Source organism: Hemiscyllium ocellatum, chromosome 5 (assembly GCF_020745735.1).
Source record: "Hemiscyllium ocellatum isolate sHemOce1 chromosome 5, sHemOce1.pat.X.cur, whole genome shotgun sequence".
In the NCBI taxonomy this organism is placed as follows: Eukaryota; Metazoa; Chordata; class Chondrichthyes; order Orectolobiformes; family Hemiscylliidae; genus Hemiscyllium; species Hemiscyllium ocellatum.
In genome coordinates this window covers 103566946-103580909 of record NC_083405.1, presented here as the reverse complement: position 1 = coordinate 103580909, position 13964 = coordinate 103566946, and the positions used below count along the sequence as shown (strand labels likewise).

The following is a 13964-nucleotide window of genomic DNA, read 5'->3' as shown; positions in this document are numbered from 1 at the left end:
TTCCAGTTCTATCTTTGATATCTTTTAACTGTGTCTGTGTCATAGCTTATAAGATCATTGCCATTAATTTGCATTTAGGAAGGAAAATGCAATGTTTATATTTGTTTTGAGAGGCAGTGTAAAGGCTCTGGTCAGGCTACATATGGAATATTGTGAGCAGTTTTGGGCTCTATGTTGGATGAAAGATGTGCTGGTCTTGATCTGGAGGAGATTTACAAGAATAATCCTAAGGGCTTGTCGTAGGACTGGTGAGCATTCTGGGTGTGTACTCTATATAGGATGGGGAAGGGGGAGGTCTCATTGACGCTTATAAAATACTGAAGCCTGGGCAGAGGAGATGTGGAAATGATGATGTTACCACAAGTAGGAGAGACTAGAACCTGAGAGCACAGCTTCAGAATGAAGGGATGACCCTTGAGATGAGGAGAAATACCTTCAGCCAGAGAGTGGTGAATTTGTGGAACTCTATGCTGAAGAAGATTATGGAGACCAATTATTGAATGTTTTTAAGACAGAATGCAGGAGCAAATTACTGCAGATGCTGGCATCTGTACTGAAAACAACAAATGCTGGTGATCACAGCAGGTTGGATAACATTCATGAAGAAAGCAAGCAAATGTTTCAAGTCTAGATGACTGTTCATCAGAGCTCTGAAAGCTTGTGATTTCAAATAAACCTGTTGGACTATAACCTGGTGTCATCTGACTTAGGACCTTCAGTATTTAAGACAGAGATAGGTAGGTCCTTGATAAGTAAGGGGATCAAGGTAACAGGGAGAAGCTATGACAATGAGGTTATGAAACACATGAGCTTGATCGAATGGCAAAGTAGATTAGATGGGCCGAATGTCTTATTTCTGTATGTGTTTTTAAGGGTCTTATTCAACTCTATTTGTGCCATTCATTTTATTTTTATTCTGAATACTACTTGCATTTACCTAAGGAATAATTAATGATGACTTTTCGCCTATGTGAATTGGAGTGTCATATTGGCAGGTTTCTAATCCTTGGGTACTTCTCCAAAATCCAGGAATTTTTGGAAAATTATAACGAACATATCCACTATTTCTGTAGCTGTTTCTTTTAGGTTCCTAGGATGCAAGGCATCAGGGTATTTAACTGTATTTAGTCTAATGCAACTGCACTCATAATAGTGTTCTTAATTCCTTTCCCATTTTCTTTCATTTCATTGGGATGTTTGAAGTATCATCTATCGTTATACCAGATGCAAAATATCTACTTATCTCCTCTGCCATTTCCTTATTTCTTATAATTATCTCACCAGATTAATTTCTAAGGGGTCCATGTTCATTTTGACTTCTCTTCTTTCCTTCTGTATATAAATAATTCAGTTTTAACTGTAGAACAGAACTTCTTAAATGGTGAAAAGCTAGAAATACTGGAAATTCAAAAATGAATGTACCACTGACTTTTACATCTTGAGAAATAGAATGCAAGAGATGGGGAGGGAGCAGTATTGAATTCATTCTTCAGCTATATGAAGATGTGAATTAAGGAAGCAGTTCTGGGCACCACACCATAGGTACAGTAGCTTTGGAGGGAGTGCAACATCAGTTTCATTGCATGATCGTAATGAGGAGAGTTGACACAAAGTAAGATTGTATTCTCTAATGTTTTCAGGGATTGATGGGGTTGATTGAGAGAAACTGTTTCTGGTAGTTGGGGAATCTGAGATCTGTAGGTACAATCTAAAAACATTAACAAGCTTTTTCAGGAGAGAGTCAAAGAAATATTTCTTCACACCACGTGTGATACAAATTTGAATCTCTCTTTTCTGTGATTCTTGTATTAATTTTGGAAGAACTTAGAATCATAGTATCCCTACAGTGCAGAAAGAGGTCATTCAGCCCATTGAATCCACACTCAACCATCAAAGAGCATCCCACCCAGCACTCCCCCCATCCTATCCTCCTAACCCTGCATTTTACCATGGCTATTCACCTAACCTGCACATCTTTGGACTTTGGGAGGAAACCAGAGCATCCAGAGGGAACCTAGGCAGATTCTGGGAGAATGTGCCATCTCCACACAGTCATGCAAGGCTGGAAATAAACCCAGCTCCCTGGCGCCCTGAGGCAGCCATGCTATCACTGAGCCATTATGGCACCCCTGAGAATGAAGTGTTTACTTCATTTCTCAAACCTTTTAATTGAGGGGATAGTATTTATCAAAGGGAAATCTGTATTTACTTCTGTATTTTTTCAATAACAACAGCAATTCTCAAATGCCTGAAACTTACATAATCAAACACATAAAGCACAACATGTTCCTTCTCTAAATGCTTCCAGCATCACATCACTGAAGAGAACTACCGCAGCATTTACTCCAGCCATACAGATAATCAATTTGATTTACCTCCACGTGGTTGGTCAGAAGAAATGGATGAGCGTGGCCAAACTTTGTATGTCAATGAATATACTGATGAAAAGGTACTTTGATTTCTTATCTTCAGTTGACTTGCTCCTTAGCTGTCTGCTGTTACTGTATTCTTTTTCTAAAAGGAACTGTAGCTCTTATTAACATAAATTATAGTTGCAGAGTTCAGTATTTGGCAATTTAATTCAATTAAGATTTGAAAATTAAATACTATTTTCAATTGACAATAATGGATGAGTTACTATTGTTAAGTATAGGGAAATCAGAAGTATCCATATCAACAAAAATTTTCACATACTGCGCAATTTGATATAAAGAGTTTCACATGACCTAGTAGTTTTCTGTTTGCCTTGTATTTCAAGAAGTTGAGGAAATTGTTTCTAGTCTGGTAATGTTATTAAATTATTTGTATTTGCTGATGAGAGTATAACAGCAAAATTTGAGAAATCAATATGTAACCATCAGTCAGGTGACAGTAAAACCTTTGACTCACTCTCATCAGAATTTCAGTTTGAGTCTCAACTTTTTCTGAAACTGAAGCTTATTTTTGCTGACTTTCATTGTCCCAATTTCAGTATTTGTTATCGGCCCTAGAGAAGTTGGGGTAAAACTTTTGTGGAAAATAATAATCATGATTAATAATAATAATCATTTTCCTTTTTGATAATTAAGGTAGTGCTGAGTCCTACAATGTACCAGAGTGTAAAACAATGTCTTTGTTTTCAGTGGATGAAACATATTGATGATCAAGGCCGACCATATTACTACCGAACAGATGGATCCAAATCTGAATGGGAATTGCCACAGGTGAGTCTATTACACTCTCAAACACTGAGCAGTGATTGAGCATTTAATTTTTATTCTATGTACGTGGTTGATTTTGAAGTTTAAGCCAACTCCAGAATGTTATTTTCAGTTGTGATGTCATATGGTTGGTCCCTGACAAAGGGATTTGAGTGTGTTTATTGACATTTATTGAAAACTGTACTTTCCAAGCACTTCGTGTGAGAAACAAGCCATTTTAGCAGTCAATGTATAGCTGTACCCCAAGCAAAAATGAGCTTTTTGACAATCATTCTGGAGAGGAGAGAGGGATCAGTTTTTTTTATCGTACATGTATATCTGACTGTATATATTTGATTGTAGATTGTTAGAACCTTCCCCAGACAAGGTTCCCAAATTCTTATTATGGTTCTAGTCAGGATATCTTGTCCAAATTAGTGATCTGGAGTATGACATTTTCACTGCACAACTAATGACAAATGTTTCATTCTCACATCATTACAAACAAAAACCAAAATAGCACAAAGCAATAGACAGACATATGCTTCCATTTATTCTTGTAGCCTTGGTCAATATTACCTCTTCATTTTTAGAACGTAGAACATTACAGTGCAGTATAGGCCCTTTGACCCTTGATGAACCTGTGGAACAAATCTGAAGCCTATCTTTGCTGCACTGTTCTCTTTTCACCCATATGCTTATCCAATGACCATTTAAATGCCCTGAAAGTTGGCTAGTCTACTACTGTTGCAGGCATTGCATTCCACGCCCCTCCATTTTGCTGAGTAATGAAACTACCTCTGACATCTGTCCTATATCTATCACCCCTCAATTTAAAGCTATGTCCCCTCGCACTAACCATCACCATTCGAAGAAAAAGGCTCTCACTGTCCACCCTGTCTAATCCTCTGATTACCTTATATGTCTCAATTAAGTGACACCTTAATCTTCTCTTCTCTAACGAAAACAGCCTCAGGTCCCTCAGCCTTTCCTCATAAGACCTTCCCTCCATACCAGGCAACATCCTAGTAAATCTCCTCTGAACCCTTTCCAAAGCTTCCACATCCTCTATAATGCAGTGACCAGAACTGTATACAATACTCCAAGTGCGGCCACACCAGAGTTTTGTACAGCTGCAGCATGACCTCGTGGCTCCGAAACTCAATCCCTCTACCAATAAAAGCTAACACACCATATACCTTCTTAACAACCCTATCAGCCTGGGTGACAACTTTCAGGGATCTATGTACATGGACACCGAGATCTCTCTGCTCATCACTACCAAGAATCTTACCATTAGCCCAGTACTCTTTATTCCTGTTGCTCCTTCCTAACTGAATCACCTCATACATTTCTGCATTAAACTCCATTTACCACCTTTCAGCCCAGCTCTGCAGCTTATCTATGACCCTCTGTAACCTGCAACATCCTTAAGCATTATCCACAATTCCACCGTCCTTGGTGTTATCCGCAAATTTATTAATCCATCCTTCTACGCCCTCATCTAGGTAATTTATAAAAATGACAAACAGCATTGGCCCCAAAACAGATCCTTGCGGTACACTACTAGTAACTGAACTCCAGGATGAACATTTCCCATTAACCAACACCCTCTGTATTCTTTCAGCTCGCCAATTTCTGATCCAGACACCCTCAATCCCATGCCTATCATGGGGAACCTTATCAAACACCTTACTGAAATCCATATACACCTCATCAACCGCTTTACCCTCATCCACCTGTATAGTCACAATCTCAAAGAACTCAATGTTTGTAAGGCACAACCTACCCTTCGCAAAACCATATTGACTATCCCTAATCAACTTATTTATCTCTAGATGATTATAAATACTATCTCTTATAACCTTTTCCAACACTTTACCCACAACCTAAGTAAGGCTTACTGGTCGATAATTACCAGCGATGTCTCTACCCCCTTCTTGAACAAGGACACAACATTTGCTATCCTCTAGTTTTCTGGCACTATTCCTTGTAGTCAATGACGACACAAAGATCAAAGCCAAAGGCTCTGCAATCTCCTGCCTTGCTTCCCAGAGAATCCTAGGATAAATCCCAACTGGCCCAGAGGACATCTATTTTCACACTTCCCTCAATTGCTAACACCTCCTCAGGTTTCTCCTGAACAACATTGTCTTTTTCTAGCGCTTCACCGATCTCCTTGGACTCCACGCACAACTTCCCACTACTATCCTTGATTGGCACTAATCTTTCTCTAGTCATTCTTATATTCTTGATATATCTATAGAAAGCTTTAGGGTTTTCCTTGATCCTATCTGCCATGACCTTTTCTGGCTCTTCTTAGCCAGGAATGACCTAAAGAGAGAGCTAACTTGCAACTCACAAGCGCCCTAACTGAGCCTTCATGTCTCATCTTAACTTAAGCCCCCTTCTTCCTCTTGACAAGAGATTCAACTTCCTTAGTAAACCATGGCTCCCTCGCTTGGCCACCTCCTCACTGTCTCACAGGTAGATACTTATCAAGGACATGCAGTAGGAGGATGGGTGGGAGACACTACCTAAGTAGTGTTTCAGGTAATGCAACCACCCAAATGTATTGCTTCACTAGCTCAGCAGTTCCATGTCTGCTCCTACTCAGCGTGCACTCCGCCTATTCACAAGGTAGGTTTTTAAATCAGTGATTTACTTTCCAGTCTGCTCCCTGGTTGACCCTCCCATTCTTCCTGCTGCTGAAAGGAAAATGGAGGGCCCCAGCACTCGAGGTAAGTTGTTAAATCAATGATTCACCTTCCCATCAGCCTCTGGTCACGCTCCTGCAGTTCCTGCTGCTGAAACGAAAGTGGAGGAATTTTTACTGTGGTTTCTCAAGGGCATCTGCAATCTTATTTGATTTCCTGACCATTATTTTTAATGGTGTAGTTGAAAGAACAAACTCCAATGGGATAATCTGGTCCTCTGTCTTAAACTTTTCCACAACAATTTAATATATCATGTTCAGCATGGATTATAGTCTCTCTCTCTTAATTTGCAATATGTATCTCAAAGTGTTTGAAAGCCAGAGATAACTAATTGCTTTCTTCTCTATGGTGGAGTACTATTTTTGATGCTGCTTTAACTTCTTAGAGGATAACTCATTGGTCTCTCTAATCCAATTTGTCTTCCTGAAGGAGCACAGTTCCTCTCCAATGTCATTTGCTTCAGTGGCTACTTTAAATGCTTGTTTAATCCTGCAGACACGCTTATAAAAAAAAGTCTTTCAAAACCTGTTTGACATTTCTCAATCCATACTACTTAAAGTCTTAGCGTCATAGTGTCACAGAGATGTACAGCACGGAAACAGACCCTTTGATCCACTCATCCATGATGACCAGATATCCTAACCTAAACCAGTCCCATTTGCCAGCATTTGGCCCATATCCCCCTCAACCTTTTTTCATATACCCATCCAGATGCCTTTTAAATGCTGTAATTGTACCAGCCTCCACCATTTCCTCTGGCAGCATACTCCATACACGCACCACCCTCTGTGTGAAAAGGTTGCCCCTTAGGTCCCTTTTATATCTTCTCCCCTCATCCTGAAACAATGCTCTCTAGTTCTGGACTTCCCCCAACCCTCACCTCCCCCCCCCCCCCCCCGCCACCAGGGAAAAGATCTTGCCTATGTATCCTATTCATGTCCCTTTTATGATTTATAAACCCCAAAAGGTCACCCCTCAGCCTCCAAAGTTCCAGGGAAATCAGCCCCAGCCTGTTCAGCCTCTCCCTGTAGCTCAAACCCTCCAACCTTGGCAACATCCTTGTAAATCTTTTCTGAACCCTTTCAAGTGTCATAACATCCTTCCAATAGGAAGGAGACCAGAATTGTATGCACTTGATTTACTGTGGCTGAAGTTAGCTTGCTAACCCTTTCCATACTCTCTGTCCTGTTAGTTGTTCTGGAAACTTTAATAACCTTTCCTGAGCCTCCCTCCCCTTAACTAGTTCAAAGTCCTTATGATTGCAAGTTGTGTCAGCAATTCATCTACCTAATTCTGAATGCTTCATGTATTAAAGACAAAGTCTTCCCCAGTATCGGTGCCAATAACCCATGAATTTAAATCCATTTCTCCCACACCAATCTTTGAGTGAAGCATTTACCTCTTTCATCTTGTACCAATTAGCTTGTGGCTCTGGTAATAATCTGGAGGCTATTACATTTTAGATGTGCTTTCTAATTTAGCTCATAGCTGCTCATATGGCGTCAGAATTTCTTTCCTCATTCTACCTATGTCATTGGTACCTACGTGAACCGTGGCAACTGGATCTTTCTGCTCCCACTCAAAGTTCCTCTTCAGCCTAGATGAGATCCTCAACCTGAGCACCAGGCAACAATTCAGCCTTTGGGAATCTCAATCCTGGCCACAGAACAGTGTCAACTCCCCTTACTCTACTCCCCCAATTTCAATTCCATTTTTCTTTAGTCCCTTCTCTCGAATGACTCCTTGTATCATAGTGCTATGGTCAGTTTGTTCATCCTCCCTACATTCCCTGCTGTCATCCACACAATGAACATGAATCTCAAACCTGTTGGGCAAGGTCTGACGCTCCTTCAGCTGTACTTCCTGGATTCCTCCACCTGCCTCCTATGCCTGACTACTTACAGAATTTATCTAAGAGCTGATTGCCTCCTAAAGCACAACATCCAGGCAACTCATCCCCCTCCTTCATTTGTCTCATCAACTTTGAGACAGATTTCTTCAAGCAACCAATACCTGCTACATATGTCGTTGCTATGAACCACAATAGGGTCCACCAGCTCCCACATCATGCAGGTACAACACATTGCCTGGCCCTGCATTTTTTTTTAATTTACTTAGTTCTTTATTTATGTTTTTAAAAAATTCTACTCTTTTAGTTTGTAATCTATGAATATTTCTCCTGTTTACCTTCAATCTGAAAGTAACTTATAGTAGACTGTCAAATTAGCAGCTATTACCAACCAATGATTATGGTTATCCTGTGATGTCACTCTTTTTGTGCTAGGTCCCCGATCTTGGGCTTCAATTTTATCCTGTCAAAAAGACCTTAAAAAATTATGAACCAAGAAACAAGCAAAGGTGTATTCTTCTAATTTTGTCTCCTGAGTCCCTCAACTTTACAATTGTGCAGGCTGTTTCTCACTCCCTAACCGTTGCTCTTGTCACAGAATCTACAACTCAGCCTCAAGCTCAATGACTTGGCAAAACTCCTCGAACTGTAAACGTGTGTGCACATGTGTTTGCCCTGGAATGTACTGATATCCAGGAGCTGTCAGGTGCTATAACCTTGATGTGTCATGTGTCCTTTCATGATTAATTCTGTCTTTGACTGTTGTTGCTAGTTGATTTGAGTTTATCCCTCTTGCCTAAATTGTAAATGGGAGAAAAAAATTCAATCCTCCAGTTCTCTAGTACTCAGGTATCCAGAGATTTTTGAAGTATTGTGGCCAGACTTACAGCTATCTCCGTTCTAATTTTCTTCGGTGATATATGTTGCATTACACTTTAACAGGATGAGTTGTTAACTATGAAATAGGTTGACATTATTTAAAGCTTTCTTCTGCTTTGTTCCCTATACAATGTATCTTGTCACCCATACTCCAGTGATCCTAGTGTTAATGTCATTCTTTTTCTTTATGAAGATTGATATAAAACACTCATTTCAGAACATCATTAATGCCCTCCGTCTCCAGAAGATTTCACTTTTTGACTCTAATCAATCTCATCATGTGTTTATTTTGAGTACACTTATTGAAGATTTTTGGGCTCCCTTTGTCACCAGCCAAACCTGTCATACTTCCTACCTTTCTTCTTCTTTGTGCCCTTAATTCTATTCATCCTATTTTATTAAATTCTGCTCCCAACTTCTGTCATAAACAGAAGTTTTTATTGTCAGCAATGCATTTTGCTATGTTTTTGCAAATGCTGGAAGGAAATCAAAGGTGGGAAGAGAATTGTAAACAGACTGTCTTGTTCACAACAAATGTTATGGATCTTATAGAAGAGTCATCTTGCCATATGGCACTTGTTCCTTTCTAATGCAAAGTTACAGGGTTCTAAGGAGCAATTATGTAATTATTTAGAATTTTTGAAAAAAAATCGTAGCCAATTCTACAGTAACACTACAGTAACAACACAAAATCATGTTATTGTTACTCAAATGCAGCTTATTTTAATTAAAGCTCATTAAAATTAATGTTGAATGCTACTCTCAGGAGCAAGAATACATTCTACCAATTGCAGATGTACTCAATTACTCCACTGTTATTTGTAGTGAAGTCCTTGGAAACAGTGTAATTTGTCAATTAAATAAACGTAGCAAATATGGGAAGGAGGTGAAAACACACTGGTGCCAAACAATTTAACAGCTCCTACAGGAATGTGTTGGCATGGCTGTAATGTTACTGGACTGGTAATCCAGCACCTCTGCTAATATTCAGGTGTATAGGTTCAAATGCCATGGCAGATGGTGAAATGAATTCATTAAAAATCTGGAATAATGATAACCATGTAACTATTGCTGATTTGTTATTAAAACGCTGTCTGTCCTTGAGCAAAGAAAATCTGCAACCCTTAACGTGATCTGGCCTACATGTGACTCCAGACACCGATTCTTAATCACTTTTAATCACCGATTCTGAAATCACTTAGCAAGTCACTCAGTTCAAAGCTGTTAGGGATAAGCAATTAATACTTTTCCAGTTCCATTGTAAATCTATTTGTTTTTGTTTACAAAAACAAAAGGATGCATTTCAGTAGAAACACCGTGCTTTAATGAAATACTGTATAAATCTCCAAGTGAAATTCCCAACTGAACTGAGTTAAATTTCTTCAAGGAGTTGATCCCACTACATTTCACACTATGGATACAAGTAAACTAATCCCACTTGCCTTCACATGGTATTATATCTCTATTTCTGGCCTGTTCATGTATCTGCCCGATTTAAAATGTTAAATAGCATTTTAAATGTTGCTATCATATTTGCTTTTATCACCTCCCCTGGCAGCCCATTCCAGACATCTACCACCTTTTATGTAAATGACTTCCCTTGCACATGTCTTTTAAACTTTCCCCCTCTCACTAATGTCCCTACTATTTAATATTTCCACTCTGGGAAAAACAGTTTGACTATCCAACCTATTCACGCCTCTCATAATTTTATATACTTCCCTTAGCCTCGGAAGCTCTAGTAAAAACACTCCAAGTTTGTACAACCTCTCCTTACAGCTAATACACTCCAATCCAAACAGCATACCCTTTCTAAAGCCTCCACGTTCTTTCTATAGTGTGGTGAACAGAACTGCACACAATACTCCAAATGTGGCCTAACTAAAGTTTTATACAACTGCAATTTGATTTACTACCTTTCGTACTTAAGCCTCAACCGATGAAGGCAAGCATGCCATGAGTCTTCACCACCTCGTCCATCTATGTTGCTACTTTCCGGTTTCTGTGGTTTTGCATCCCCAAGATCTCTGTATATCAATGCACCTAAAGGATGTTCAGGTTTCGGTGGATTGGCCATGTTAAATTGTGTATAGTGTCCAGGGATGTGTAAGTTAGGTGGATTAACATGGGAAATGCAGGGTTACAAGGATAGGGTAGGAGGGAGAGCCTGGGTGGAATGCTATTCGGAGAGTTAGTGTGGATTTGTTTGGCCAAATGGCCTGTTTCTACATTGTAGGGATTCTATGATTCTTTGGTTTACTGTATGCCTTCCTCTTGCATTTGACCTCTCAAAATGCCTCACCTCACACTTGTCTGGATTAAACTCCATCTTCCAACTGCTCGATATCCTTTGGATATTAAGAAAGGTTTATCACAACTACTTCAATTTTCATTACTAATCAGATCTCTGAGATTTTCATTCCAAATCATTTATGTATATTACAAACAGAAAAGTGTCGAGCACTGATCCTTGCGGAGTACCACTGGTCACAGACCTCTAATCAGAAAAACACCCCTCTATAATGACCCTTTGTCTTTCACAACCAAGCCAATTCTGTATCCAACTTACCAACTGACCATGGATCCCATGTGACTTCATCTTCTGGATTACCTAGCTTGAGGGATCTTGTCAGATGTTTTATAAAGTCCATGTAGACAACATCTACTGCCCTACCCTCATCAATCATCTTTTAACACTTACAGAAGAGAGATGTACAGCATGGAAACAGACCCTTCAGGCCAAATCGTCCATGCCCACCAGATTTCCTAGATACATCTAGTCCCACTTGCCAGCATTTGGCCCACATCCCTCCAAGCACTTCCTATTCATATACCCATCCAGATGCCTGTTAAATGTTGTAATTGTAACAGCCTTCCTCACTACTTCTGGCAGCTCATTCCATATGTGTGTCAGTGGTGCTGGAAGTGCACAGCAGTTCAAGCAGCATCCAACAAGCAGCGAAATCGCCGTTTCGGGCAAAAGCTCTTCATCAGGAATAAAGGCAGTGAGCTGGAAACATGGAGAGATAAGCTAGAGGAGGGTGGGGTGGGGAGAGAGTAGCATAGAGTACAATGGGTGAGTGGGGGAGGAGATGAAGGTGATAGGTCAGGGAGGAGAGGGTGGAGTGGATAGGTGGAAAAGAAGATTGGCAGGTTGGACCAGTCCGGACAAGTCATGGTGACAGTGCTGAGCTGGAAGTTTGAAACTAGGATGAGGTGGGGAAGGGGAAATGAGGAAGCTGTTGAAGTCCACATTGATGCCCTGGGGTTGAAGTGTTCCCAGGAGGAAGATGAGGCGTTCTTCCTCCAGGCGTCTGGTGATGAGGGAGCGGCGGTGAAGGAGGCCCAGGACCTCCATGTCCTCGGCAGAGTGGGAAGGGGAGTTGAAATGTTGGGCCACAGGGCGGTGTGGTTGATTGGTGCGGGTATCTCGGAGATGTTCCCTAAAGCGCTCTGCTAGGAGGCGCCTTGTCTCCCCAATGTAGAGGAGACCGCATTGGGAGCAACGAATACAATAAATGATATTAGTGGATGTGCAGGTAAAACTTTGATGGATGTAGAAGGCTCCTTTAGGGCCTTGGATAGAGGTGAGGGAGGAGGTATGGGCACAGGTTTTAGCACCTGTATCAGCACAGGTATCAGCAGCACTGATCCAGAATCTGGTTTCCAGCATCTGCAGTCATTGTTTTTACCATATATGTGTCACCCTCTCCATGAAAAAATTGTCCCTTGGGTCCCTTTTAAATTTTCCCCCCTCTCATCTTAAACCTATGCCCTCTAGTTTTGGACTTCCCCACTCGGGGGGAAGACCCTGTCCATTTACCCTATCTATGCCCTTTATGATTTTACAAACCTCTATAAGGTCACCCCTCAGCCGCCAATGCTCCAGGGAAAATAGACCTAGACTATTCAGGTTCTCGCTCCAGCTCAAACATTCCAGCCCTGGCACATCCTTGTAAATCTTTTCTGAACCCTTTCAAGTTTCACAGTAGCCTTCCTATATCAGGGAGACCAGAATTGCATGCGGTATTCTAAAAGTAGCCTCACCAATGTGCTGTACAGCCACAACATGACCTTTCAACTCCTATATTCAATGCATTGACCAATAAAGGCAAGCATACCAAATGTCGCCTTCACTATCCTATTAACCTGCAACTCCACTTGCAAGGAATTATGAACATGCACTCCAAGGTTTTTTTTTGTTCAGTAACCCTCCCCAGGACCTTACCATTAAGTGTATAACTCTTGCCCTAATTTGCCTTTCCAAAATGCAGCAAACTTATTAACCAAACCTACTATGTTCACATCAAAATCATTTATATAATTGATAAAATAAATGGACCCAGCACCAATCCTTGTGGCACAGGGCTCCAGTCTGAAAAGCAACCCTTTACCATCGCCCTCTGTCTTCTACCTTCAAGCTAGGTCTGTATCCAAACAGCTAGTTCTCCCCCTGTATTGCATGTGATCTAACCTTGCTAATCAGTCTATCATGAGGAACATTGCCTTACTAAGTCCCGATAGATCACCTCCACTGCTCTGCCGTCATCAATGTTCTTTGTGACTTCTTTTTTAAAAAACTAAATCCAGTTATTGAGACATGATTTTGCACACAAAAGCCATGTTGACATCTCTAATCAGTCCTTGCCTTTCCAAATTCTTCAGGATTCCTTCCAACAACTTGCCCACCACCAACATCAGGCTCACTGGTCTATAGTTCCCTGGCTTTTCCTTACCACCTTTTTAAATAGTGGCACCACGTTAGCCAACCTCCAGTCTTCCAGCTCCTTACCTGTGGCTATCAATGATACAAATATCTCAGCAAGGGGCCCAGCAATCACTTCTTTAGCTTCCCTCAGAATTCTAGGGTAATCTGATCAGATCCCAGGAATTTAAACACCTTTATGCATTTTAAGCCATCCAGCACCACCACCTCTGTGATACGGACATGTTTTAAGATGTGGATCAGTGGTGCTGGAAGAGCACAGCAGTTCAGGCAGCATCCAACGAGCAGCAAAATCGACGTTTCGGGCAAAAGCCCTTCATCAGGAATCGCTATCTATTTCCCCTTCCTCAAAAAACTCAAATTTGAGAGACAAAACTCTCCTATTCAGAGCTATGCTGACTATCCCTAATAAGTCCATTCTTTTCCAAATGTAAGTATATCTTGTCTCTAAAAATCTTCTCTAGTAATTTCCCTCCACGGATGTAAATCTCACCAACTTATTATATCCTTCTTAAACAAAGGAACAATATTGGATAATCTCCAGTCTTCTGAGACCTCACCTGTGGCTAAAATCCTTGGCGACTTACCATGTTACAGCCGCAGAGAAAGTGCAG

At 40.7% G+C, this 13964-nt stretch overlaps 1 protein-coding gene across 6 annotated transcripts in view; it reads left to right on the top strand.

Annotated features, from left to right (window-relative positions):
• The window catches only part of LOC132815809 (rho GTPase-activating protein 12-like), a 213517-nt gene that overhangs the window by 107204 nt on the left and 92349 nt on the right, over positions 1–13964 (top strand). For 4 of the 6 annotated variants that reach the window (XM_060825068.1, XM_060825066.1, XM_060825064.1 and 1 more), the window contains exons 4-5: positions 2309–2449; positions 3123–3203. The exons of 1 other annotated variant lie outside the window; for it this stretch is intronic. In XM_060825068.1, the coding sequence (XP_060681051.1) occupies positions 2309–2449; positions 3123–3203 (222 nt within the window). The remainder of the gene's footprint in view (positions 1–2308; positions 2450–3122; positions 3204–13964) is intronic. One more of the 6 variants, XM_060825067.1, reaches the window with a different exon arrangement.